At 44.5% G+C, this 27500-nt stretch overlaps 1 protein-coding gene across 1 annotated transcript in view; it reads right to left on the bottom strand.

The window, feature by feature from the left end:
* Positions 1-27500, bottom strand: part of nrxn2b (neurexin 2b) — a gene marked incomplete at its 3' end in the record, with an annotated part of 382238 nt that overhangs the window by 334626 nt on the left and 20112 nt on the right. Inside the window, exon 2 of the mRNA XM_079804614.1 lies at positions 6651-6674. Coding sequence (XP_079660740.1) covers positions 6651-6674 — 24 coding nt within the window. The remainder of the gene's footprint in view (positions 1-6650; positions 6675-27500) is intronic.

Genomic DNA, 27500 nt, shown 5'->3' with positions numbered 1-27500 from the left:
GTGTGTTTCTACAGCAGCGTCACACAGAAGAGGGTGGCATTTCAATCGTTTCTCCCACTGAACGACAGATTCGGCTGCACTTTCCTCAATATCACATTTACTCTCAATTAAACACGTTAAACACTTCACAGAGAGCGAGTCAGAACAGCACCAAGCACACGCGTGTCACCGGGCTCAGAGCATCACGGATGGAGACGTGTCATTTCCTCCTGCAGGTTGTCACATGACATGTTTGCCCACACCAGCGCTGGAAAGGTCAGAGCAATTACAGCGAGTGTGTGACATTTACACAAGGGACGACGCGCTTTAAAACATCATGAAATAAGTGTGAATGTGACAGATTGAAGAGCGGTTCATCAGAGGGACATGCGGCCCATTCTAGGCTTTCACTGCTCAGATTAACCCTGGAGGAGTCCTTCAGACACGCGTGTGTGTGTGTGTGTGTGTGTGTGTGTGTGTGTGTGTGTGTGTGTGTGTGTGTGTGTGTGTGTGTGTGTGTGTGTGTGAACTAACACACATCAAAATCACCTCTCCAATCTGACCGGACAACTGTCCAGTCCTCGTGGTCAGTGAGGAACCTGGGTGTGCTCTTTGATACCAATCTCTCATTTGAAAGCCACGTTTCTAGCATCTGAAAAACTGCATTCTACCATCTTAAAAATATCTCTAAATTACGGCACATGCTCTCAATGCCAAATGCTGAACAGTGAGTTGATGTTCTAATGTGTAATGCTCTACTGGGTGGTTGCCCTGCTCGCCTAATAAACAAACTCCAGCTGGTCCAAAACACAGCAGCTCCAGTTCTTACTAGAACCAGGAAGAGTGACCATATCAGATGAATCTTTTCTCCGCTGCTGGTTTATACATTCATGACTAAAAGATTTATTCAAGAGGATCCAGATCTACGATCAGCATTCAAACTCTGAACTAATACATTCTCATTTCTCTAAAGATCCACAATGAAGAGTTTCATCTGTAAATCACGCAGAAGCATAAAACACACAATCTCATCCGCTGGAGAATGTTCAGAACTAATCCATAATCTGGTTTAGTTGATCCACTCTAATCTGTGATGGCTCAAACTTTAATCTCATATCTGCAGAGGACATCAGCCTTCCATTTCACGGCCAAGAGAGGAGAAACATCTCCAGCCGTCATGAGGTTTAATCCCGAATGTTCCAGAGGGGCGGATCATTAGCTGGGATTGGGCAGATAAGGACGGTCTGTCTGGATCGACAATCAAACGCATCCGCCGTGACCAGAAGAAACAACTTCTCTCAACTCACACAGTTTTCCAGAGCAATGGTCATGAATTCATCCTCTCTCCGCACTTCCGTCCGCCGGTGTTCAGTTGGGAAACACACCTGACAGGTCTGAGAGCGAAACGGGGTCACGGCGTTCCCGGCTCATCCATTTGCGGAGCTTTTCTCTGGCAGGCCGAGCGTCTCTCCGTACGGCTGGTCCCGCCGGGCGCCTGAGAGACGCTCAATCTCATCAATCTAACGACCCGGTCAGAGCCGCTAATGAGACAAAACCCCTGAAAATAGGCCATCCAGGACGAGCCGGTGGCCAGGGCCCAAATATAGGTTGGTCAACAGTTAACCATCCGGTTCAAGAGCGGCGACTGATACTACAAACTATCAGAATCTACTGAAGTCTGGCTGCTTTAGTGAACTCGGCTAAAGAGCATTGGACAGTCCTGATCTCTGATCTGATGTTTTATGGAGGACTCTTCAAACACCAGAGCTTTGCATGCTGATGATGTGCTGTGCCATATTCTGTGTTTATTCCCAGAGTTTCAGTATTTGAATATGTTCTATAGCTCGTCTCTCTCTCTCTCTCTGTCTGTCTGTAGTGTCTCTTATATTAGCATATGTATTCATGCAGCAGAAGCTTTAATCTGAAGCCACCGACTGTTTCTCGTCCTTATTCTGGAGGAGCTGCGTGTCTCTCAGGTCAGATCCACAGCATGTCGTCCAGCGCTGACATTCCCACATCAAAACATTCATCTCTACAGGTTTGTCCTCTAGTTTTCTGTCCGACCCGCACAAACCCAGCAAATGTCACCGGCTTCCATCAGAACAGAAGGCAAAACCAGAGTCACACCTGACAGAAAGCCCTCGAGCGAGCATCTGAGTCTCAGTCCTGAGCCAGATCTACTGCTGTCATATTTAGTCAAACTATACTGTTGCTCAAATTTTAGGGACTAAGATTTCACAGATTAAACCAGGATTAGGCATTAGTTCAAGTAGCTTTGCCTTAGAAAACAAACACATTACTGGTGTTCTATAAAGCAGGGGTTTTCAAACCTGGGGTCCTTCAGAAGGTTCTAAGTGGTCCTCAGAAAATTTCAGAGAATAAAGAGACAAAGCAAAAATGGATAAAGTCGACCTAATATTTCTCTCCTTTCTTGCCATATACATACTTTCCAGAATTGTATGTTTGCTTTCTCACTATATCTCACTCACTGGCAGTTTTCTTAACGCAGTATGTAAGCTGATTACATACATTTATTGTGAAAGTTGCTTATACGAATTATTGAGTAGGTTCTTCTTCAGGTTTATACATCCAACATTAATAGCCCATTTAAGTTGGGAAACAATATTATATTTATAATGATACACTATTTATCTAGTGTAAATGTTTTTTCATGCATAAAAATAGGTGGATTTCAGGAAGGTTCATCATATTTGGTGGTCCTTGGCATCATAAAGTTTGAAAGCCCCTGCTCTAAAGAATGCTGGGTTTTATGGGTTTTATTTATTTGGGTCCAATATGGACAAACCCAGCCGTTGGGTTAAAATTTTTGTTTTTAACACAACATTTGTCCATATTTGACCCAGATTTGGGTTAAAACAACCCAGCATTTTTAGATTGTGTGCATCTTGTGACAAAACAATGGCACTGACATATTTTAAGATATGCTTTCAGTTAAAAGAGCTCAAACATGAGTTTATTCTGGGACTAGCTTAAGCCTTAAACATGAGGACGGCTTAAGATTTTATTCTAGCTTTAGTCAATTCAATCTATTTTAGTCACTTTGTACAACGGTTAAACTGATCCTGATTGAAGTCACTTCAGCCAATAAGCACAAATCATTACAGATGCTTTATTTCACTGTCCTGATTTACAATATTAGCATATAAATGAACACATTCTCTACATTTTGAAAACTGGTAAGACTCAAAAGTTTTTCTAAAACAGTGAAAATCCTAATAAAAACCAGGACCAGTTCTCAAAAGTACGTTTTTGACTAAATTCAAAATGGCGGAAGATTTTTCATGACCGAAATTAAATCGGAGATACACGTTTTGTTCAGCTTTCCAATGATATAAGACACTTGAGTGTGGGCCAAACGGTTTAGGAGTTATGAGCCCTTTCACGCTTTTGATTGCTGTAGCGCCACCTATTGGCCAATCGGGCTCATACTCTGTCAACCTCTCCTCGATTTTTTGTACTACTATCTGACAAAGTTTCGAGTCTCTAGCATTTACGGTTTGGGCTGCACGATGCGTTTTAGCAGAGAAGAAAAATAAATAAATAAATAAATAAATAATAATAATAAAAATCCTTACAATAACAATAGGGTTTCGGCACTTCGTGCTTGAACCCCTAACAATGTTCTATTAAATCAACAGCAAACAAGACTTTGTACCGTCACACAGAGCACAATACAGGCGAGATCATGTTTGTATTTATTACAGCTGAAGGTTTGACGGCAGATTCAGTCTAACTGTACGTGTCCTTCATTTGAGCTTGTCACTTCAGGTCAGTAAGGTCCAGCTCAGATGTTTTCAGATCCTCAGCACACGGACGGCAGATTGAGAAGATCACCGAAGTAAAACACCTTGACATCTGGCAGCCGCGAGCATGAGCGCTCCTAGAGGCTTGATAAAATCAGTCTGCAATATGTCTGTGTTGAGATGTTGTCGTGTTGCTCTAGTCACTGTACGCGGTGTGGTCTCGATCAGCACAGTTTACCTGGACTCAAACGAGTGGAGAAGCAATGACAGCTCATTATCGTCTGTTTGTCGTGTGTCTCTTCTCTGTTCTGGGGATTTCAGACGGGTAATGATGATAACGAACATGTGCGGTTTTGTTATCACAGGCACTTCAATATACAGTAAAGAATTATAGATACCTTATTACTAATTGATTATACTTTTAGAATGTTTTTTAGGATGTTACATCAAACACCACCAAATACACACAATACTTTTTTCAAAGCATTTTTTACATGTTTAAGTGCCTGAAAACACATATATATTTGAGAATGATCTGCTTATGGTTGTGTTTATTTGCACTGGAATCAATCTGAAACATTTACTTTATACAGTTTTATTGTTCCGATATTAAACTTGGGTTACACTTTATTTTAAAGTGTCTTTGCTACACTAATTATACATTTAAGTGTTAAATAACAACATCTACTTACTATGGGGTTAGGGTAGGATTGAGGTTTAGGGTATGAAATTATGCAAAATATATAGTTATTACTAGTAAGTACAGAGAACATACATTATATTGCCAAAAGTATTGGGGCGCCCCTCAAATCAAGTGTTGAACCCCTTCATGGCCACAGGTGTAAAACTCCAGCTCTAGGCCTGCAGACGCTTCTACACACATTAGTGAGAGAATGGGCCGCTCTCAGGAGTGTGTGTGTGTGTGTGTGTGTGTTCGCTTCTACACACATTAGTGAGAGAATGGCCGCTCTCAGGAGTGTGTGTGTGTGTGTGTGTGTGTGTTCGCTTCTACACACATTAGTGAGAGAATGGCCGCTCTCAGGAGTGTGTGTGTGTGTGTGTGTGTGTGTGTTCGCTTCTACACACATTAGTGAGAGAATGGGCCGCTCTCAGGAGTGTGTGTATGTGTGTGTGTGTGTGTGTTGGCTTCTACACACATTAGTGAGAGAATGGGCCGCTCTCAGGAGTGTGTGTGTGTGTGTGTGTGTGTGTTTGCTTCTACACACATTAGTGAGAGAATGGGCCGCTCTCAGGAGTGTGTGTATGTGTGTGTGTGTGTGTGTTGGCTTCTACACACATTAGTGAGAGAATGGGCCGCTCTCAGGAGTGTGTGTGTGTGTGTGTGTGTGTGTTTGCTTCTACACACATTAGTGAGAGAATGGGCCGCTCTCAGGAGCTCAGAGAACTCAAGCGTGGGGTCGTGATCGGTGGACACCTGTGCAATAAGTCCATTCAGGACATTTCCTCACTACTAAATATTCCACACTCAACTGTAAGTGGGATTATAACAAAGTGGAAGCCATTGGGAACAACAGTAGTCGCAGACTTTCTGCAGAGTCAAGAGCTCCATGACGGGGATTATGGGGTGGGGTTGTTTTTCAGGGGTTAGTTCCAGTGAAAGGAACTCTTAATGCTTCACCAAGACATTTTGGACAATTTCATGCTCCCATCTTTGTGGGATCAGTTTGGGGACGGCCCCTTCCTGTCCCAGCATGACTGACCAGTGCTCAAAGCGTCTCCATAAAGACATGGATGAGGAGTTTGGTGGAGGAACTGGAGTCCTGACCTCAACCCGATAGAACAGCTTTGGGATGAATTAGAGCGGAGACTGAGAGCCAGGCCTTCTCGTCCAACATCACAAATGAAGAATCCCCATAAACACACTCCTAAACCTTGAGGAAAGAAGAGCAGAAGAGCTGAAGCTGTTAGAGCTGACTCCATATTAAACCCTACAGATGAAGAATGGGATGGCATTAAAGCTCATGTGCAGGTGAAGGGGAGACACAACACTTCTGGCGATATAGTGTATGTAACAATGACACTTTAAAATAAAGAGTAACCATAGCAATAATAGTACATTATGCATAATTGTTGTTACTTAATATTAATGCTTAAATGTTTAATTACACTGTAGCAAAGACACTTTCAAATGAAGTGTAACCAAATATAGTGTTACCTAAACTTGTTATTAAGACAACGCATATGTTTTTTGGTCAAATAATTCAATTCAAGAACGCGTTTAAGCTCCTGCCGCTCAAAAACAACACACTGTCACTGTGATCAGACTTTTATAAATCACTGGAAACATGCAATTAATCTGCGTTTCCGTCACGAACACCTCATCCAGCACATGCACACGTCTCTTTGGGGTTGCCATAGCGACGTCCCTCCTGAGGCATGCTGGGTAGAGAAGGGTAATCCATCAGCAGCGTCCAGATAGAGGGAAAACATCCAGATACCTGTGCCTTATCCCAAACACGCACCAGAGCCATCAATTACGCAGACAAATCCAGCCTGCGGGGGAATTATGGGTAAATACATCCGGCTCTCGGCGGATGCAAGCGCCGTTTCGGGGGGGTTTAACCTTTGAACTCACACACCTGCTTTACACATTGAGAACAGGACGTCAACATCACCAGAGATACTGTGCCGCTAAAGCAACCAATAACAGCCAGCGATCGCACGGGACAACCAGAGCTCACTGTAGAGCGTTACCAATCAAAGCAACTCATAAGAAGAAAAGAAAGTGAGATAAAGGAGGAAGAGTAAATCTCGGAGAAATGTGTTTCTCTTAGCAGCGAATCAAAGCCCCCAGAAGTCGCCAAAACCGCAGTCCAATCTGACAAGGCCTCGGCGCAGCGGCCGACACGACTTCAACACACCAGAGCGTTTAATCAGCTGGCTTACCTTCAACAGCGTACTCTTCTGTTCCTGAGAGAGAGAGAGAGAGAGAGAGAGAGAGAGAGAGAGAGAGAGAGAGAGAGAGAGAGAGAGAGAGAGAGAGAGAGAGAGAGAGAGAGAGAGAGAGAGAGAGAGAGAGAGAGAGAGAGAGAGAGAGAGAGAGAGAGAGAGAGAGAGAGAGAGAGAGAGAGAGAGAGAGAGAGAGAGAGAGGCTTCATTAGTGTGGCGCTTCATACTCATACATCTCAAAACCACACATGAATGTTTCACTGGAGAATTGATCGGTTCAAGGCAGCCGAGCGAGAGCAGATGAATGGCAGGCGGGTTCATTGCGAATGCGAGACGCCCTGCTGAGAGACATTAGGAAAGGAGTGTAAGACAATCTCAGATATGAATTCCACATTTAACTGCAGTCTCACACGGGTCAAACGCCTCGGTCCTGGCTCAGCTCATTAGAGACGCTTCCCGTTCAGCGCTCGGGCTCCTCTCACACACACCCGATTCATCAGTGTCTCGTTGTGATGCTGACCTGAGAGACGCTGAACGAGGTTAATTACTGCAAAACTCTTGGCAAGACGGGTTACGAGAACGCTGAAACACAACCAACATCACCTGCAGCTTCACAGTCAGAAACACTGCAGAGCTCTCCTAACTCAGACTGCGGGATGTGGAATATCAGAGCCCATAAGAAGACATGCATAAACTACGACGGAAACACGTTTACCGAACGAATCCCTCAAACCCTCATGTGTCTTTCCCTCAGCAGAGGCTGTGATTGGATGACTGGTCTAACCAGTGGACCAATGGCATCGCAGCATCTCAGATGTTGGTTTGGTGGCTCTGAAATGCCTGAGTCAAAGTAATATATATATATAATATATATCATAATGATCTGCTTTAATTCCTCCAGAAGCGTGTGTGTGTGTGCGTGTGTGTGTGTATGTGCGTGTGTGTGTGTATTCCTCCAGAAGCGTCTCACACGATTGCGTTCCCAAACATCAGCACCCCAACACAAGAGAACATGACAGTGTGTGTGTCTGTGTGTCTGTGTGTGTGTGTGTGTGTGTGTGTGTGTGTGTGTGTGTGTGTGTCTGTGTGTCTGTGTGTGTGTGTGTGTGTGTGTGTGTGTGTGTGTGTGTGTGTGTGTGTGTGTGTGTGTGTGTGTGTGTGTGAGTGTGTGTGTGTGTGTGTGTATTCTATGGAGTCAGAATAGACTCATTAATAATTCACGCAAAAAACAAGATGCACACATGTGTAACCAATTTCACATGCATGAAACCAAATTCACGTGCACAAAAAACAATTCACGTGCGCAAAATAAAATAATATATATTCATAAAATACATTTCACAAATGCAAAACACAATTCGTAGATTTACAACTGTGCACAAAAACTTTTGAATGTTTAAAATGTACACATTCATCCTGTAATGCGAATGTGCAAATCGTCATTCACGTGTGTGAATTGCCTTGGATGTGTGTGTGTTGTTGAGACTTTCCTGGCAGCGCAATCCTCCCTACACAGAGGAGTCGTACTCTTTAGCCAATCAGATTTAAGCTCATCAATCGGCCAATCATAACCGCGTGAGGGCGGGCCCACCTGAATGTTACGTCATCAGCGTTCGACCGCAGTTAGAGATCATGGCTGAGCAGCAGAGGTATGTATGTGAAGTTTGATCGGTTCATTTCTGTGTTTACTGAAACTAAGAACTTAGCAGTTAAGAAACTATCACTTCAACTGATCTCTGTGTGAAAATAAACATTTAGTAGTATTGATGGATTCTTATGTTTACTTCATAAAGAATTCTGCATATGCACACCATACAAATGTAGGATTTTAGATTCATAAACTCCATAGAAAGCATAACAATGGTTTGAATGATGAGAGAAAGTGTATATAAATAGACGAATTAGATAAATAGATATTTTTCACGTGGTTTTTAATTTAACTATTATTTAATTAGGAAAGAGCAGTCACAACAGTGTGTTTGAACCTGCATGTCATGTCCACCACACATTCAACTGATAATAATTTATGTAATGAAGTGCATACATTGGAGACCATTTATATTTAATATATGCTTTGTTTTAACTTTAAGCTGCACATATATGCAGTTTTATTGTTTCAGATTTCCCAGACAGATGATGTATGAAGTTGCAGAGACCAGTACCGTTACCTTACCATTCCTACTGTAATTCTTTCCAAACACTCATGTTGCATCCCTTCATTTTGACTGTTGTTTCAACAAGAGGCTGAAAGTCATGCATTGTTACTGTATTAATGTACACACTCAAGGAATAAAGCCCTGCTATGCATTATTAAATGTTCTTGTTTTATGTCAGAATTAAAAGATTCAAAGAGATTTGCTACAGTTGATGTATACGGTTTATTAATTTGAAAGTTTCTGAATCCTTTGGGAATAAAACCTATATGAAATGACTTGGCCATGATTAAAGAGAGTTCACCCAAAACATTTTTTTTTAATTCATTTACTCACCCTCAAGTTGTTCCAAACCTATATGAATTTCTGTTCTGCTGAACACAAAGGAAGATATTTGTAAGAATGTTTGTAACAAAGCACATCTCTGCAGCCATTGACTAACATAGCAGGGAGAAAAATACTATGTTAGTCAATGGCTGCAGAGATTTGCTTTGTTACATTCTTCTAAATAACTTCCTTTGTGTTCAGCAGAACAAACAAAACTCAGTACAGGTTGAGGGTGAGTAAATGATGAAGAAGCACAACATGTAGTACAGAGCAATATAATATATATATATATATATATATATAAAAAACATTGTATATAAATATATTCTGTAGCTGTGAGATTGGCTGATTAACAGTTTGAAGCTGGGTTAGTTCTTCAGTCACGGGGCACTGGAAGCACAATGTCATTGCATGGCTGGTCAGGGATGTTGGTAGTGTTCCAGTCAGTGTCTTCTTTTCTTTTAAAGTAGATAAATGTTTATCGCCAAATGATACATTTAAGTGCAACACATCAGGTGAAAGTCAACAAATGAAATGTGTTCAATCTAGCCGCCACTAGCCCTTTCTCTGTCAGAACACATCAGATTTTGGTTTGATATTTAAAGCAGTCAGCACATGCAGACAGAGGAAGAGCAGGAAGCAGGACATGAAGTGATGGTAATATAATTGAATATAGTGTACGGAGTAATCTTAGTAGTATGATGTTAATTGCATCTTTGTCTGATCAGCATAAAAACGCTTTTTTGCCAGGCAAAGTAAAATGAATGCTTCACAACATTGTCCTGTGACATTAAAAATCTTGAGATGACAATACAGCACAGAACATGTAAGTACATGTGTACTGAATAGATTAAGACATTAATACAAATTATAAACAAATTATAAAAGAGAATAAGGAAACATGAATTTAGATGTTTGTGACTGCTATCCAGATGTCACACCAAAGGTGTACAGGAACAATACGTGTAATAACAATTTAACACTGTATACTGTTGCACAAATGGCAAAATATCTTCATCACTAAACAATGAGTGCTCATTAAAAAAATTGTACATAGTGAAAAAATATCTCGATGAGGCCAGTGCTAAATGGGAGCTATTGTCCACCCAGATTATTGTTTTACAATAATTTGTGTGATTGTAACTGAGAGAGATGTCTGTCTCTGTACCTGCAGCTAAAATACAAAACAAGCATCATTTCCTCTTCATATGGGACATCTGATTACCACAGCAGTTGCTTACATCTGTTAATATTGAATAAACTCACTTCAACTGATCTCTAAGTTCTTAGTTTCAGTAAACACAGAAATGAACCGATCAAACTTCACATACATACCTCTGCTGCTTAGCCATGATCTCTAACTGTGGTCGAACGCTGATGACGTAACATTCAGGTGGGCCCGCCCTCACGCGGTTATGATTGGCCGATTGATGAGCTTAAATCTGATTGGCTAAAGAGTACGACTCCTCTGTGTAGGGAGGATTGCGCTGCCAGGAAAGTCTCAAAAAAACACACACACATCCAAGGCAATTCACACACGTGAATGACGATTTGCACATTCGCATTACAGGATGAATGTGTACATTTTAAACATTCAAAAGTTTTTGTGCACAGTTGTAAATCTACGAATTGTGTTTTGCATTTGTGAAATGTATTTTTATGAATATATAATTTTATTTTGCGCACGTGAATTGTTTTTTGTGCACGTGAATTTGGTTTCATGCATGTGAAATTGGTTACACATGTGTGCATCTTGTTTTTTGCGTGAATTATTAATGAGTCTATTCTGACTCCATAGTATTCCTCCAGAAGTGTTTAGTGTGTGTGTGTGTGTGTGTGTGTGTGTGTGTGTGTGTGTGTGTGTGTGTGTGTGTGTGTGATGGGTAGGTTTAGGGGCAGGGGCAGTGTGTGTGTGTGTGTGTGTGTGTGTGTGTGGGCATGTTTTTGTGAAATATCAGGACACAAATGTGTATAATGACATGGGTATTACAAAAAGAGGGTGAAATATGAGGACGTTCCCCATGTCCTCACTTTTCAAAATGCTTATAAATCACACAGAACAATTTTTTTTTCACAGAAAGTGAACTGCACAGTCTCCTGTGAGGGCTAGGTTTAGGGGCAGTGTGTGTGTGTGTGTGTGTGTGTGTGTGTGATGGGTAGGTTTAGGGGCAGTGTGTGTGTGTGTGTGTGTGTGTGTGTGTGTGTGTGTGTGTGTGTGTGTGTGTGTGTGTGTGTGTGTGTGTGTGTGTGTGTGTGTGTGTGTGTGTGTGTGTGTGTGTGTGTGTGTGTGTGTGTGTGTGTGTGTGTGTGTGTGTTTCGCCTGCCGCTATGAGACGACACTCATTTGTGATGGAGGGAAAGAGCCGATTGAGCAACAGTTATTACTGATATTATGAGTCACTCTCCAGGAAGTGATGATTTTGTTCTCCTGAACATGTGGGATGGAAGCAGTGCTTTAGTCACAAATGTTTTATGTCATATTTCAAAGTGTTTCGAAGGAAACAGAGCTAGTGTGACGCTCTCATGACCCTGATCCGTTTGAGCCGCCGACCTGCCAACTTCAACCAATCGCGTGAGTTTGGGGCGGGGCTATCTGACCGACTGACCAATAGCAATATCACTCGCTATTTCTGGCATACGGAACAAAGAGTGTAGTTAATTAATAAATATATAATTACACCGTAAAATAAAGTGTAACCGAGTAAGACGAGAATATGCCGTTCATAACTCAGCCTCTATTCAACACATTTCCAATCAGAGAGGTCAGTGGAGCACAAATGACAAATCACAGATATTACTTTAGTGAAAAAGGGATGAACAGTGTGAAATAGAGATCAAAAACTACCAAAGAAGAAGAGGAGGAAGAAAATGATGATGAAGAAGAAGAGCAGAAAACTTCCCTGGCTACTTTCATGCAAAGAAAACGATTGGAAATGAAAGTCATGTATGCGTTTGCTTTGGATGTAGAGTTCACAAGAGTTAGCTGAGCTTCACTGACGGATAAACGCCTGAAATCTCCACATCACATGACATTCCATCACTGATCAGTCACCGCATCTTCTATTAACAGCTGATCATAACGAGCTCTTAATGACACACTTAATATGGCCAGAGCGCGAGCTCAGAATCTGTTGAACACACGCGAGAGTAAATATGCCCAAAACATCTAAATATTCCGTCCTCAGAGCATTAGACGGAAGAAGAAGAAGAAAAACACTGGTGAATTATTCATTTTCATAAATCTGGCTCTCTCCTGAGGCGAGGCATTGTCTGCTGCCGCTATTAAGATTTCATGACGGTGCGAGAGAGTTTAGAGCTCAGTGTGGATTCAGATCCGAGCAAACCCGCCAAACGACTCGCGCTCAGTCAAACATTCATTTCTATAATCGCTTCAACAGCACTGATGCAGACTGCAGACTCAGATCTACAGAACACAGTCAATGTTGATTCAGTTCAGTTCAATAACTGCCAATGTCGCAATGTTTACTAGCATGAGTCAAAAGAGCCGATCCCCATGTCTCTACGATGTTCTGATGCAGAGCTATAGTTCTTGCTAAACGGTTGCTAGGGTACTCTGTTTGGTTGCTATGGAGTGGCTTGGCAGCTGCCAATAATGATACGCCAAAGGCTGCTTGTCAGTATGAATGATGTAAACCAACCACAATCCCTCCAAGACATTCAAGAGATATCCCTCTTTGGGTTTGGGTTGCTAGGGTGCTCTAAATGGTTGCTAGGGCGTGGCTAGACAGTTAGCAGAGTTAAACTAATAGACTGGATGTCTGCCCAAATTAAAAGAGCCAAACTCTCTATGGCGTTCTGAATCATTTATATCCCTCTGCTCTATTTTTCAATGGAAGTCTATGGGGTGGTTGCTAGGGTGCTGTAAGTGGTTGCTAGGGTGTGGCTATGAATATTTCAGGTAATTATTGGTTGCTTGATAAGATGAGTGAAAGTTAAAGAGCGAGAGTGTGTGTGTGAGCGTGTGTGTGTGAGCGTGTGTGTGTGAACGTGTGTTTGTGTGTTAGCGTGTGTGTGAGCGTGTGTGTGTGTGTGTGAGTGTGTGTGTGTATGTGTGTGTGTGTGTGTGTGTGTGTGTGTGTGTGTGTGTGTGTGTGTGTGTGTGTGTGTGTGTGTGTGTGTGTGTGTGTGTGTGTGTGTGTGTGTGTGTGTGTGTGTGTGTGTGTGTGTGTGTGTGTGAAAATGCAGTTGGAATTAAAAATCCTGAAAGTCAATGGGACTGAAGAAAAGTGGAAAACACACACAACGCTTCAAGCAGCTCAAGTCAATCTGAACTGTGTTCGTGAGAAAGTGATTCATAAGAATCGTTTGACTGAATCATTTGTGAAGTGAATCATTTGGATTGAGTCATTTGAAACATCCACTGTTGTTTATGTCCTAAACTTTTATCAGAGGAGTTTGAACGTGTGAAACACTTAAAGGTAAATAATACTGTTTAGTGTTTTATTTTATTTCATCCAATTACAACAACTCCTTTCACTTTTAAAGGCACATATTACGCCTCTTTCCACAAGATGTGATCTGAATCTCTGGTGTCTCCAGAATTGATGTTTTATAAACAAATTTCGGGAGGAACACATTCAGGAAATTAAAACTGTTAAGTGGAGCAGACCCAGATAATTAAACCTAATTGAACACAAGAGGAGCTCATTAAAAAAAATCAACGATAGGAGGTGTATATAGACAGCCGATTTACCTTCCTGTCGTTGACAGTTTCTTAGCATCCCTCCACCACCCCTTCTCCTCACTTAATTAAACTCACATAAGACATCAAATTAATATATGTAGTCTAGTTCTAGACTATTTCCATCACGGGGGGGTACTCTGGGTTCGGGCAAAATTCCGAGCCCGGAGCCCTCCCCCGGACAGCACGCCAAATACGCATAATATTTACTCTATTTAATTTGATGTAAGTGTGAACTCGTGAATGTGTGTGTGAAGTTTAAGGCTCAAAATACCCTCAGATTATTTATTATAGCCTCAAATTTGCGTGTGTGTGTCCCTTTAAATGCTAATGAGCTGCTGCTCCCCGCCCCCTTTCCAGAGGAGAAGCCTTTACACGAGCTTCAGATACTCCCTCAACAACAGAACAGGCCAATCTCACTCAGACTGACGTCAGGAATGACCTGGACATGACGGACCTGTGCACATTCACAGAATATGAAGAGCCATCCTCACTCGCTCTGAGCAGAAGTTGGGGAAGAAATCATCTGCTCAAATATATACGATTTTACGGTCATTCTTGGGCTCATTTCCTTCATAAATTAACTTCACCCACGGTGTCCTCAGTGGCTCTGATGCTCTGACACACACACACACACACACACACACTGCCCCTGCCCCTAAACCTACCCATCACACACACACACACACACACACACACACACACACACACACACACACACACACACACACACACACACACACACACACACACACACACACACACACACACACACACACACACACACACACACACACACACACACACACACACACACACACACACACTCACACACACTGCCCCTGCCCCTAAACCTACCCATCACACACACACACACACACACACACACACACACACACACACTACCCCTGCCCCTAAACTTACCCATCACACACACACACACACACACACACACACACACACACACACACACACACACACTACCCCTGCCCCTAAACCTTCCCATCTCACACACACACACACACACACACACACACACACACTACCCCTGCCCCTAAACTTACCCATCACACACACACACACACACACTGCCCCTGCCCCTAAACCTTCCCATCTCACACACACACACACACACACACACACACACACTACCCCTGCCCCTAAACCTTCCCATCTCACACACACACACACACACACACACACACACACACACACACACACACACACACTACCCCTGCCCCTAAACCTACCCATCACACACACACACACACACACACACACACTGCCCCTGCCCCTAAACCTACCCATCACACACACACACACACACACACACACACTGCCCCTGCCCCTAAACCTGCCCATCACAGGAGACATTCTGCATTTTTACATTTTCAAAAAAAAATAATTTAGTATGTTTATGAATCCATTTACATTGTGGGGACGCTGACTGGTGTAGGTGATCTCAGGTCTTACTAACCTTTACTATCCTTAATGTGATATAAACAAACAAACACATACCTACACACACACACACACACACACACACACACACACACACACACACACACACACACACACACACACACATACATACACACACACACACACACACACACACACACACACACACACACACACACACACACGTTTGTTTTTGTGAAATGTGAGGACATTCCATAGGCGTAATGGTTTTTATACCGTACAAACCGTATTTTCTATCCCCTTACACTGACCCTAAACCTACCCATCACACACACACACACACACACACACACACACACACACACACACACACACACACACACACACACACACACACACACACACACACTGCCCCTAAACCTAGCCCTCACAGGAGACTGTGCAGTTCACTTTCTGTGAAAAAAACCTCCTTCTGTGATTTATAAGCATTTTGAAAAGTGAGGACATGGGGAACGTCCTCATATTTCACCCTCTTTTTGTAATACCCATGTCATTATACACATTTGTGTCCTGATATTTCACAAAAACATGCCCCCACACACACACACACACACACACACACACACACACACACACACACACACACACACACACACACACACACACACACACACACACACACACACACACACAAACTCAGTGGCTCTGCTTCATCAGAACATTAGTGATGTTTGTGAAAAAAGTATTGGGTGGATTTTACCACTATAGGCTGGTTGTTCACACACACACTGTTGACACACATCTGTGTTTAAACAGCGTGTAAAATCCCATTTTGCATAATATGTCCCCTTTAAGATATTAAACATGATAAATATGTCATTAATATTCACTGGGGGCCAATGGAAGGCCCTCCTGAGAGCGGAGCGCTGGTCTTCAGAGAGCCGGCGGAGCGGGATCTGAACACACTCAACGCCTCTCCCGAGCTGTGCTCCGCCGCCAGCATCCTATCAGCGAAGATCACACACACACACACACACACACCAGAAACCATCAGCAGTGCATTCTGGGATCTGGATTAACCCCTGATGATAAACACAGATGATCAGAAACACTGACGCTGAGACCAACCAATGAAGGAGGAGCAGGACAGCGTCTGATTGGCTCTTCATCGGTCAGCCTTTATTATTATTATTAATTATAAACTATAATAGTATATCAATGATGCTTAAATAAGCGTCCTCAGAACAGGCTCTTCAGGAGTGTGTGTGCTGGATTATTAGGGAGCATCTTAAAATATCCACAGCACAAATATAATGAGGCCACACTGACTTCCTGACCCGCGGATGGCCAACAAACCTCCTACAGTAAAGGTCAGGCTAGAGGAACACACACACACACACTAATACTGTGTGTGTGTGTGTGTGTCCTCAGTCCACACCAAAGTCACCTCACACGTCTCTGATCACAGTGACCCAGAGCAGCTCCAGGACCTGATTGAACCCAGCCGCGGCTCATCCATCATCTGGCTCTCGTTACTCTTCAGAGCGGTGGCGTTCGTTTGCTCCTGAACACACTCGCCGTCTGCGTGACTCACACACACACATTTATTATGCAGTGTATAGTCGGGTGACGGACGTGTTACGCTCACACACGAGAAGAACATGACGGCACATGCTAGCCGATGAGCGTAGCTCCACAACAGCTAGCGCTACATAAATGATCCTCTCAGCGTTCAGTGTGGAGCTCCTCCTGAGTCTGTCGTGTGTGTGTGTGTGTGTGTGTGTGAGATCACTCAGCGTTCAGTGTGGAGCTCCTCCTGAGTCTCTCATGTGTGTGTGTGTGTGTGTGTGTGTGTGTGTGTGTGTGTGTGTGTGTGTGTGTGTGTGTGTGTGATCACTCAGCGTTCAGTGTGGAGCTCCTCCTGAGTCTGTCGTGTGTGTGTGTGTGTGTGTGTGTGTGTGTGTGATCACTCAGCGTTCAGTGTGGAGCTCCTCCTGAGTCTCTCATGTGTGTGTGTGTGTGTGTGTGTGTGTGTGTGTGTGTGTGTGTGTGTGTGTGTGATCACTCAGCGTTCAGTGTGGAGCTCTTCCACAGTGTGTGTGACTCCGGCTGCTCCACAACTGATCATTTCTGACGTCAGTCTGAGTGAGATCGGCCTGTTCTGTTGTTGATGGAGTATCTGAAGCTCCGCCCTCTTCTGGAAAGGGGGGCGGGAGCAGCAACTCATTTGCATTTAAAGGGACACACACAAAAACTGTGCATTTTCACACCCCAATAGAGGCAAATGTGACGCTATAATAAATGATCTGAGGATATTCTGAGCTGAAACTTCACACACACATAAAAAAAGAACAAATGTCTGCTAATGGGGTCAGAAAAATTCAAAGAGAAAAACAAGATTGTTTTTCTGAATCATTAGCAGATGTGTGTTATTGTTTTAAGCACACGCTCATTTCAGTCAACAAGACTTGATGTTTCGATGTGTGTGCTGGAAGAGGAAGAGTCTGATGTCATGCAGCATCAGGAATGCCTTCACAGACACCAACACAAGAGAAACATCCCATAATGTGAGTAAATAATGTCCGGAGGTTGAGTCTCTTCATAACTGAACATTCCCCAGTTACCCAGCATGCATCTGTTCAGCGTTGTCCAGTCGAGTTGGTGTTATTCTGTTATTCTGCTCCTCCAATGACACGGATGATTCGATTTCCTCTCATCTCGCTATTTTAGCTCAAATGAAAAATGAATTTATGCAATCATAAAGAGATTGATTTTTATGTAACTCTGAAATCCAATCAGTTTTCCTCCAGAGACGGAAGAATTCAGCGTCTGATGCTCTAATATACTTATGAAACAGGACACTGGTCTATTTATAATGTCTAACACCAATCCTTACACACACACACACACACACACTCACACACTCACACACTCACACACTCACTCACTCACACACTCACTCACTCACTCACTCACTCACTCACTCACTCACTCACTCACTCACTCACTCACTCACTCACTCACTCACTCACTCACTCACTCACTCACTCACTCACTCACTCACTCACTCACTCACTCACTCACTCACTCACTCACTCACTCACACACACACACACACACACACACACACACACACACACACACACACACACACACACACACACACACACACACACACACACACACACACACACACACACACACACACACACACACACACTCACTCACTCACTCACTCACTCACTCACTCACACACACACTCACTCACTCACTCACTCACACTTACTCTCACACACTCACTCACACACACACACACACACACTCACTCACTCACACACTCACACACTTACTCTCACACACACACTCACTCACACACTCACTCACTCACACTCACTCACTCACTCACTCACTCACTCACTCACTCACTCACTCACTCACTCACTCACTCACTCACTCACTCACTCACTCACTCACTCACTCACTCACTCACTCACTCACTCACTCACTCACTCACTCACTCACACACACACACACACACACACACACACACACACACACACACACACACACACACACACACACACACACACACACACACACACACACACACACACACACACACACACACACACACACACACACACACACACACACACACACACACACACACACACACACACACACACACACACACACACACACACTGCCCCTAAACCTAGCCCTCACAGGAGACTGTGCAGTTCACTTTCTGTGAAAAAAAAACTTGTTCTGTGTGATTTATAAGCATTTTGAAAAGTGAGGACATGGGGAACGTCCTCATATTTCACCCTCTTTTTGTAATACCTGTGTCATTATACACATTTGTGTCCTGATATTTCACAAAAACATGCCCACACACACACACACACACACACACACACACACACACTGGCAGATGTGGATGTGTGTCTCTTGAAGGTTCTCCATCTGTGTGGTAATTATAGAGCGCAGTCGTAATTGCGGAGGTTCATCAGAAATGGCCGAGCACTTAGCGAGAAGCTGGAGCGTCACCATGGCAACAGGCCGAAAGCCACCGACTGCCGCTCACGTGGTGCTTATGAAACTATTACAGAGTTCCTAGAACATTATTAGCCATGAATAATGGACTAATTACTTTCTTTCATAAGCTGAAGTTTGTGGCCGCCGGCCGTCTGCAGGAGGAACGAGCCCTGTTGGTCACATGACAGATGGAAAGCTGAGTTTCTTTAGGGCGAAGAGTGTCTGCGTGACACGTGCATCGCTGGGGTCCTTTTCTATCAATCACCGTACCTTCGAAATTAACTGTGAAACACTCAGATAGCCCCGCCCCTCGGTAACATGATTGGTTGATGCTGGGCTACTCAAAAATGGACAGATTAAATGGATCGACTGACCTACAGTGACTCCAAACATGAAGTCTGGATATGAAAACATGTTGAGGGTCAGACACACCTGCAAGATACACAAACACGTCTTTACCCGCTGACCTGCGACCGGGTGAGCAGGGACTGTGGTGCACATGAACACGGCAGAAGCCGGGGGGGGGAGGGGCGGAGCTTATTAACACACACCAATCAAACGGAGACACAGAGAGACAGGCAGATCAGGGTTTTCTGAGCTCATGACAGGACAAACGACTCTGGACTCTGGACTCTGGACTCGGACTCTGGACTCTGGACTCTGGACTCGGACTCTGGAATCGGACTCTCTGGACTCTGGACACTGGACTCTGGACTCTGGACTCTCTGGACTCTGGACTCTCTGGACTCTGGACTCTGGACTCTGGACTCTGGACTCTGAACTCTGGACTCTCTGGACTCTCTGGACTCTCTGGACTCTCTGGACTCTCTGGACTCTCTGGACTCTCTGGACTCTGAACTCTGAACTCTGGACACTGGACTCTCTGGACTCTGAACTCTGGACACTGGACTCTGGACTCTGGACTCTGGACTCTGGACTCTCTGGACTCTGAACTCTGGACTCTCTGGACTCTCTGGACTCTCTGAACTCTGGACTCTGGACTCTCTGGACTCTGAACTCTGGACTCTCTGGACTCTCTGGACTCTCTGGACTCTCTGGACTCTGAACTCTGGACACTGGACTCTGGACTCTCTGGACTCTGGACACTGGACTCTGGACTCTGGACTCTGGACTCTGGACTCTCTGGACTCTCTGGACTCTCTGGACTCTGGACTCTCTGGAAACTCTGGAAACTCTGGACTCTCTGGACTCTCTGGACTCTGGACTCTCTGGACTCTCTGGACTCTCTGGACTCTCTGGACTCTGGACTCTCTGGACTCTGGACTCTGGACTCTCTGGACTCTCTGGACTCTCTGGACTCTGGACTCTCTGGACTCTGGACTCTGGACTCTCTGGACTCTCTGGACTCTGGACTCTGGACACTGGACTCTCTGGACTCTCTGGACTCTCTGGACTCTGGACTCTCTGGACTCTCTGGACTCTCTGGACTCTGGACTCTCTGGACTCTGGACTCTCTGGACTCTCTGGACTCTCTGGACTCTCTGGACTCTGGACTCTCTGGACTCTCTGGACTCTCTGGACTCTCTGGACTCTCTGGACTCTCTGGACTCTGGACACTGGACTCTCTGGACTCTGGACACTGGACTCTCTGGACTCTGGACTCTCTGGACTCTCTGGACTCTGGACTCTCTGGACTCTGGACTCTCTGGACTCTCTGGACTCTCTGGACTCTCTGGACTCTCTGGACTCTCTGGACACTGGACTCTCTGGACTCTCTGGACTCTGAACTCTCTGGACTCGTACTCTGGACTCTGGACTCTCTGGACTCTCTGGACTCTCTGAACTCTGGACTCGCCATCGTCTCCATGTTTGCTAACCCTTATTAAGTTCTGGCCAGCGCAGCTGTGCTTCTCAGTTCATCACGAGGCCTGGACGCCCATCACCAGCAGCCACACACACTCATCTCCGGCTGAAATCAGAGGAACACTGTAACCTCAACCACACGATTGTTTGACCGCCTTCACGCCCCACGAACCTTCCTGACCGCTGTGATATGAGAGAGCTGAACATCCACGGCATTATATCACACATTCAGAGCACAGGGTATAAATAGAGGCGGAGAGGATTATGGGACATTTCACTTTTGAATATGACTCACTCAAAGACGGCGCTGTCATTCAATTTGGCAAAATAGAAGCCCTGTAAACACGCAGAGCTGATCTGCAGTCAGGCAAGTCCTGTTCTCCTGGCAGCCGCCAAACCCAGACTCGTCCATGGGCTTGTCAGACAGAGAGTCCACTGCTCTAGAGTCCAGTGGCGGCACGCTTTACCCCACTGCATCCCACGCTTTGCATTGCACTTGGTGATGTAAGGCTTGGATGAGCTGCTCGGCCATGGAAACCCATTCCATGAAGCTCTACACACTGTTCTTGAGCTCATCTGAAGGCCGATCGCTCAGGGAAAGGACAGAGTTCAAGAGGTCGGAAAACGACAAAGCGGATGATGGTCTTAATCTCAGTCGTCTGGAGACGGTCAGTGTTGAGTTCCTCAGAACCGGCTCAAACTGACACACTAATGAAACCCCAAGCAGCCGTAATGACCCGAGAGACGCGGACGGAGACGACTTACACACTGTTGTGCGAGAGCTTTGATTGTGTTAACATCGAGCCGGCGAGCACTAAAGCCTCCACCCAAACACACACGGCCATCACTCAGAGATGAAAGACGCATGAATGCGAGTTGAGAGCTGAATCTCTTATTGTTTTCAGACGCATCTGTGACACACACACTGCGATCTCTGAACACCGCTGCCGACCACACACACCTTCAGCTTCACAGCTCCGGCATTCAGTTTCATTTTGAGACACTTCACCTCAGAAGTGTCTGTCTCACCATCTTAAAGAGCTGAAGATATAAAGGCGTAAACCATCAAATATGAGGGAAGAATTAAATACTAAACTTGGTATTTATCTGACAAAATTTTTAGGCTGACATTGACTTCAAACAACATACACACACCGACCAGGCATAACATTATGTCCTAATATTGTGTTGTAACATCCACATGGATGGAGGACCCAAGGTCTGAGCCCTTTCTATCAGAACCAGCATTAACTTCTTGAGCAGTTTGAGCTCCAGTAGCTCGTCTGTTTGATCGACCACACGGGCATCAATGAGCCTTGGTCGCCCATGACCCTGTGGCCGGTTCTCCACTGGTCCTTCATGACCCTGTGGCCGGTTCTCCACTGGTCCTTCATGACCCTGTGGCCGGTTCTCCACTGGTCCTTCATGACCCTGTGGCCGGTTCTCCACTGGTCCTTCATGACCCTGTGGCCGGTTCTCCACTGGTCCTTCATGACCCTGTGGCCGGTTCTCCACTGGTCCTCCATGACCCTGTGGCCGGTTCTCCACTGGTCCTTCATGACCCTGTGGCCGGTTCTCCACTGGTCCTTCATGACCCTGTGGCCGGTTCTCCACTGGTCCTTCATGACCCTGTGGCCGGTTCTCCACTGGTCCTTCATGACCCTGTGGCCGGTTCTCCACTGGTCCTTCATGACCCTGTGGCCGGTTCTCCACTGGTCCTTCATGACCCTGTGGCCGGTTCTCCACTGGTCCTTCATGACCCTGTGGCCGGTTCTCCACTGGTCCTTCATGACCCTGTGGCCGGTTCTCCACTGGTCCTTCATGACCCTGTGGCCGGTTCTCCACTGGTCCTTCATGACCCTGTGGCCGGTTCTCCACTGGTCCTTCATGACCCTGTGGCCGGTTCTCCACTGGTCCTTCATGACCCTGTGGCCGGTTCTCCACTGGTCCTCCATGACCCTGTGGCCGGTTCTCCACTGGTCCTTCATGACCCTGTGGCCGGTTCTCCACTGGTCCTTCATGACCCTGTGGCCGGTTCTCCACTGGTCCTCCATGACCCTGTGGCCGGTTCTCCACTGGTCCTCCATGACCCTGTGGCCGGTTCTCCACTGGTCCTTCATGACCCTGTGGCCGGTTCTCCACTGGTCCTCCATGACCCTGTGGCCGGTTCTCCACTGGTCCTTCATGACCCTGTGGCCGGTTCTCCACTGGTCCTCCACTTTTGATAGAGCCTGGCCACTGCAGACCGGGAACACCCCACAAGAGCTGCAGTTTTGGAGATGCTCTGACCCAGTCCTCTAGCCGTCACAATCTGGCCCTTGTCAAACTCGCTCAAATCCTTACGCTTGCCCATTTTTCCTGCTTCTAACACATCAACTCTGAGGACAACATGTTCACTTGCTGCCTAATATATCCCACCCACTAACAGGAGCCTTGATGAAGAGATCATCAGTGTTATTCAGCTGTCAGTGCTCATGATGTTATGCCTGATCTGTGTATAACTCTGTAGATATTCCCCAACACCAGTGGTTGGGCTGATGAAGGGTTGATCCGGCTGTCTGCGGTTGGTCGTCGGGTCAGGTGTTGTAATCTGCAGGTAAACTCTCGCCTCTCTTAAAGGATTACAGCATGAGGATCAAGCAGGGCTAATTGGACTCGTCAAGCTCGTCTCCGTCAGCCATAAAGTGAAGAAGCTTTCCTCGGATTACAGACCGAGCCAGAACACACGAGTTCACGTCAAACGTCCAAACGCTTGCCACTGGATTCCCTTCCCTCCAAAACTACTCGTGAGATCTCAAGCTCTTCTTCTGCTGATCCAATCATCCACAAGCTCGGGATTTTAGCCATCTTCTGTGAACTCAACCAATGGCAGACAGACAGGCAGGCAGACAGGCAGACAGACAGACAGCTCTTAAATCTCATCTACAAGCCTTAATCTAGTCAGAGTGAATTATACATGACTAGAACACAGTATTAAAACAGACAATCATCACTCACAACATCAATAATGCAGAGGATACAAGAACGTCCTGAATCAGAGAGACATCATCATCATCATCATCTCTCACACACACACACACACACACACACAGACACACACACACACACGTACTTCAGAGCAAACAGATTCCTTCTGTCCATCAGACGCTGAAATGCTGTACTCAGACATAAGGCCACTAAGGGAGTGTTCAGACCTGTAGATCATGTGCTTTGTTCTGAAACGAGGACTTTAATTGTTGCAGTGTGTTATTTTCTTCTTGGTTCGGTTGGCTTTCACTAGGCACCATTTCAAAGTGTAACAGAACATCCTTTATCGCTGTGAAGCAGCTTTGAAACGGTCCGTGTTGTATAAAGCGCTATAGAAATAAAGCTGACTCGACTGCAGCTGCGGTTAAACACACCCTTATGTGAATGTATAATAGATGTATATTCTCCTCTTCTATTGCACTGCTTTCAGAGAAGAGCAATGACACTACCGAACATCCTCTCACAGAATCAGACAGAGCTCTTCCATTATGATTGGGTTTGGGCATTGGGTTGCTCTCTCACCTCTAGTGAACCGCTCCAGCTGACCCAGGCCTGACTGATGCTCATATATACAGTTATCTGACTATATGATCATGTGCTCATATGTGCCTCAACAAACTGAACCAAGGGAGAAAACCAGCCAGATTCCCAAACGAGTCGAGTGTGAAACGCATGGGCGTCGGAAGCAAAACAAATGTGGGTGGGTCCTCAGAAACTTTTTACTTGAGTAGATGCCAATTACATTAAGTACAAATATACCGTTTTACTTGCTAAACGTATCGTTCGGAAAGATACAATTACGGAAATCTAGTTTTGACACAAATCGACCCGCGGTTCGTGTCCGGCTTTCGTCTGACTCAATCTTCTCCGTTTTCCCATCACATATCAAATCGGAAAGGCATTTGTTTTCAATACAAATTAAGAAAATATTAGAAAAGTGGAAATAAAGCGTCTAATATGTGTTTAATAATAAGTGTTTATCGATTAGGGGTAGGTAAACAGAATGTTAGAGACGATAAAAGTGAGTGGGTCCAATATCATTGATCGTAAAAAGTGGCTGGGTCTTGTCCCACACACAATGGTTCCGACGCCAATGGTGAAACGCGGTTTAAATGATCACATCAGGAACGCTGATGGTCATCTGTGGCCTTTTTGCACTATGGGTTCATCACAACATTTTTGTTTGTAATATCAATCAGTAAAAGTCAATCAGTCCACCAAATATTTAAAATATAAAGCACTTGAGTCTACAGTCATCATTCTTTAGTATTACAATTTATCCAAGAATTAATATGTTAGTATGACACTAATTCATGTATTTTTCACATCAGATCAGTGTTGACTCACTCACTGAACTGAATCAACACCTGACTCACTCACTCACTGAACTGAATCAACACCTGACTCACTCACTCACTGAACTGAATCAACACCTGACTCACTCACTCACTGAACTGAATCAACACCTGACTCACTCACTCACGGAACTGAATCAACATCTGACTCACTCACTCATGGAACTGAATCAACATCTGCCCCACTCACTGAACCGAATCAACATCTGACTCACTCACTCACTGAACTGAATCAACACCTGACTCACTCACTGAACTGAATCAACATCTGACTCACTCACTGATCAACATCTGATTCAATCACTCACTGAACTGAATCAACATCTGACTCACTCACTCACTGAACTGAATCAACATCTGACTCACTCACTAAACCGAATCAACATCTGACTTACTCAATCACTGAACTGAATCAACATCTGACTCACACACTGAACTGAATCAATATCTGACTCACTCACTGAACTGAATCAACATCTGACTCACTCACTAAACCGAATCAACATCTGACTTACTCACTGAACTGAATCAACATCATACTCACACACTGAACTGAATCAATATCTGACTCACTCACTGAACTGAATCAACATCTGACTCACTCACTCACTGAACTGAATCAACATCTGCCTCACTCACTCAACCGAATCAACATCTGACTCATTCACTGAACTGAATCAACATCTGACTCACACACTGAACTGAATCAACATCTGACTTACTCACTGAACTGAATCAACATCATACTCACACACTGAACTGAATCAACATCTGACTCACTCACTGAACTGAATCAACATCTGACTCACTCACTGAACTGAATCAACATCTGACTCATTCACTGAACTGAATCAACATCTGACTCACACACTGAACTGAATCAACATCTGACTCACACACTGAACTGAATCAACATCTGACTCACTCACTGAACTGAATCAACATCTGACTCACTCACTGAACTGAATCAACATCTGACTCACTCACTGAACTGAATCAACATCTGACTCACAGACTGAACTGAATCAACATCTGACTCACTCACTGAACTGAATCAACATCTGACTCACACACTGAACTGAATCAACATCTGACTTACTCACTGAACTGAATCAACATCTGACTCACACACTGAACTGAATCAACATCTGACTCACACACTGAACTGAATCAACATCTGACTTACTCACTGAACTGAATCAACATCTGACTCACACACTGAACTGAATCAACATCATACTCACACACTGAACTGAATCAACATCATACTCACACACTGAACTGAATCAACATCTGACTCACTCACTGAACTGAATCAACATCATACTCACACACTGAACTGAATCAACATCTGACTCACTCACTGAACTGAATCAACATCTGACTCACTCACTGAACTGAATCAACATCTGACTCACTCACTGAACTGAATCAACATCATACTCACACACTGAACTGAATCAACATCTGACTCACTCACTGAACTGAATCAACATCTGACTCATTCACTGAACTGAATCAACATCTGACTCACACACTGAACTGAATCAACATCTGACTTACTCACTGAACTGAATCAACATCTGACTCACACACTGAACTGAATCAACATCTGACTCACTCACTGAACTGAATCAACATCTGACTCACACACTGAACTGAATCAACATCTGACTCACTCACTGAACTGAATCAACATCATACTCACACACTGAACTGAATCAACATCTGACTCACTCACTGAACTGAATCAACATCATACTCACACTCTGAACTGAATCAACATCTGACTCACTCACTGAACTGAATCAACATCATACTCACACACTGAACTGAATCAACATCTGACTCACTCACTGAACTGAATCAACATCATACTCACACACTGAACTGAATCAACATCTGACTCACACACTGAACTGAATCAACATCTGACTCACACACTGAACTGAATCAACATCATACTCACTCACTGAACTGAATCAACATCATACTCACA

This window comes from Gobio gobio (assembly GCF_949357685.1).
Source record: "Gobio gobio genome assembly, chromosome: 2".
Lineage (NCBI taxonomy): Eukaryota > Metazoa > Chordata > Actinopteri > Cypriniformes > Gobionidae > Gobio > Gobio gobio.
The sequence above is the reverse complement of the archived record's forward strand: the minus strand, read 5'-3'. Positions and strand labels throughout refer to the sequence as shown.